Here is a 954-nt window from a genome sequence, read left to right as displayed (position 1 = left end):
GGAGGGAGGGCAACGACAGGCACACGGGACCCCCGGGATGTCCGCAATGCCCAGGAAGCCCCTGCTCAAGGCTGGAGCTGCTCAGGGCATCCTTGAGGCAGAGGCTACACAACACCAAGCAACAGCGGGGACACCTTCACCATCCCACGGCACCATCTCCAGCTGCTGTAATGCCCTCGTCCCTGCGTGTTGGGGACTGGCTGCAGGACCCTCTCCCAAGCGCGGCACCCCTTGCTAGAGGTCTGGATGTTCTCCCTCGTCACGTTCGGGTGGGGTCTTGCTATCAGCAACAGGAGCTTGGTGGGGCTGCAGGGTGGGCAGAGGCCTGGCAGGGGCAAACTGGAACTCCTCAGGCACAGGGGCATCAGGCGTCTCCTTGCGGTAGAAGCCCAGCTCCTGCACCAGCTGGTTGATCTCCTCCTGGGTCATGTCGCTCAGGGGGATTCTCTGCACGCAGACAGGGATTGCAGCCTGGCACCTGTGGGGCACCAACCACCCCAGACCCTGCTGCAGCGGCGAGTACCGTGCGCCCCGCTCACCTCCAGCTCCTCGTATCGGTGGCTGAGGAGCACGAGCTCGGGGTCAGCACCGGGCAAGTGCTTCATTTCCAGGTTATGGCTGGGCGGTACATTAAGGAGCAGACAGTACGGGGCAGGCCCATGCAGCCCCTCATCCTATCCCATCCTCCATCACATCTCATTCCGTCCCATCCCATCACATCCCGTCCTCCATCTCATCTCATCCCATCCTGTCCCCCATCCCAACCCATGTCATCCTCCATTGCATCCCATCCCATCCTGTCCCATCGCATCTCATCCTCCATCTCACCCTCCATCGCACCCCATCCTGCCCTGTCCCATCCCGTCCCCCAACCATCCTGTCCTCCACCCCTCATGCAATCCCATCCTCCATCTCATCCCATCCCCCATCCCGTCCTCCATCCCATCCCGTCCT

At 62.3% G+C, this 954-nt stretch overlaps 1 protein-coding gene across 1 annotated transcript; it reads right to left on the bottom strand.

Annotated features, from left to right (window-relative positions):
- Window positions 1–234: 234 nt before the first annotated feature.
- Window positions 235–626, bottom strand: LOC104080835 (selenoprotein M). Its single transcript, XM_009583358.1, has 2 exons — window positions 540–626; window positions 235–447 (listed from the first exon to the last, which is right to left on the bottom strand). The coding sequence occupies exons 1-2, from the start codon at window positions 603–605 to the stop codon at window positions 235–237; spliced, it is 279 nt and encodes a 92-aa protein (XP_009581653.1). The 5' UTR covers window positions 606–626.
- Between the last annotated feature and the right edge of the window lie 328 nt (window positions 627–954).

The sequence above is a fragment of the Fulmarus glacialis genome, unplaced genomic scaffold (genome assembly GCF_000690835.1).
Source record: "Fulmarus glacialis isolate BGI_N327 unplaced genomic scaffold, ASM69083v1 scaffold27138, whole genome shotgun sequence".
NCBI classification, from domain to species: Eukaryota; Metazoa; Chordata; class Aves; order Procellariiformes; family Procellariidae; genus Fulmarus; species Fulmarus glacialis.
Note: the sequence above shows the minus strand (reverse complement) of the source record. Positions and strands in the feature narration are given on the sequence as shown.

Bases quoted from the DNA above. Each gene is read 5' to 3' on its own strand.
- LOC104080835 (XM_009583358.1), bottom strand. From the start codon at position 605: ATGAAGCACTTGCCCGGTGCTGACCCCGAGCTCGTGCTCCTCAGCCAC. The intron at 448-539 runs GTGAGCGGGGCG...GTCTGCGTGCAG, and splicing joins ACCGATACGAGGAGCTGGAG to AGAATCCCCCTGAGCGACAT.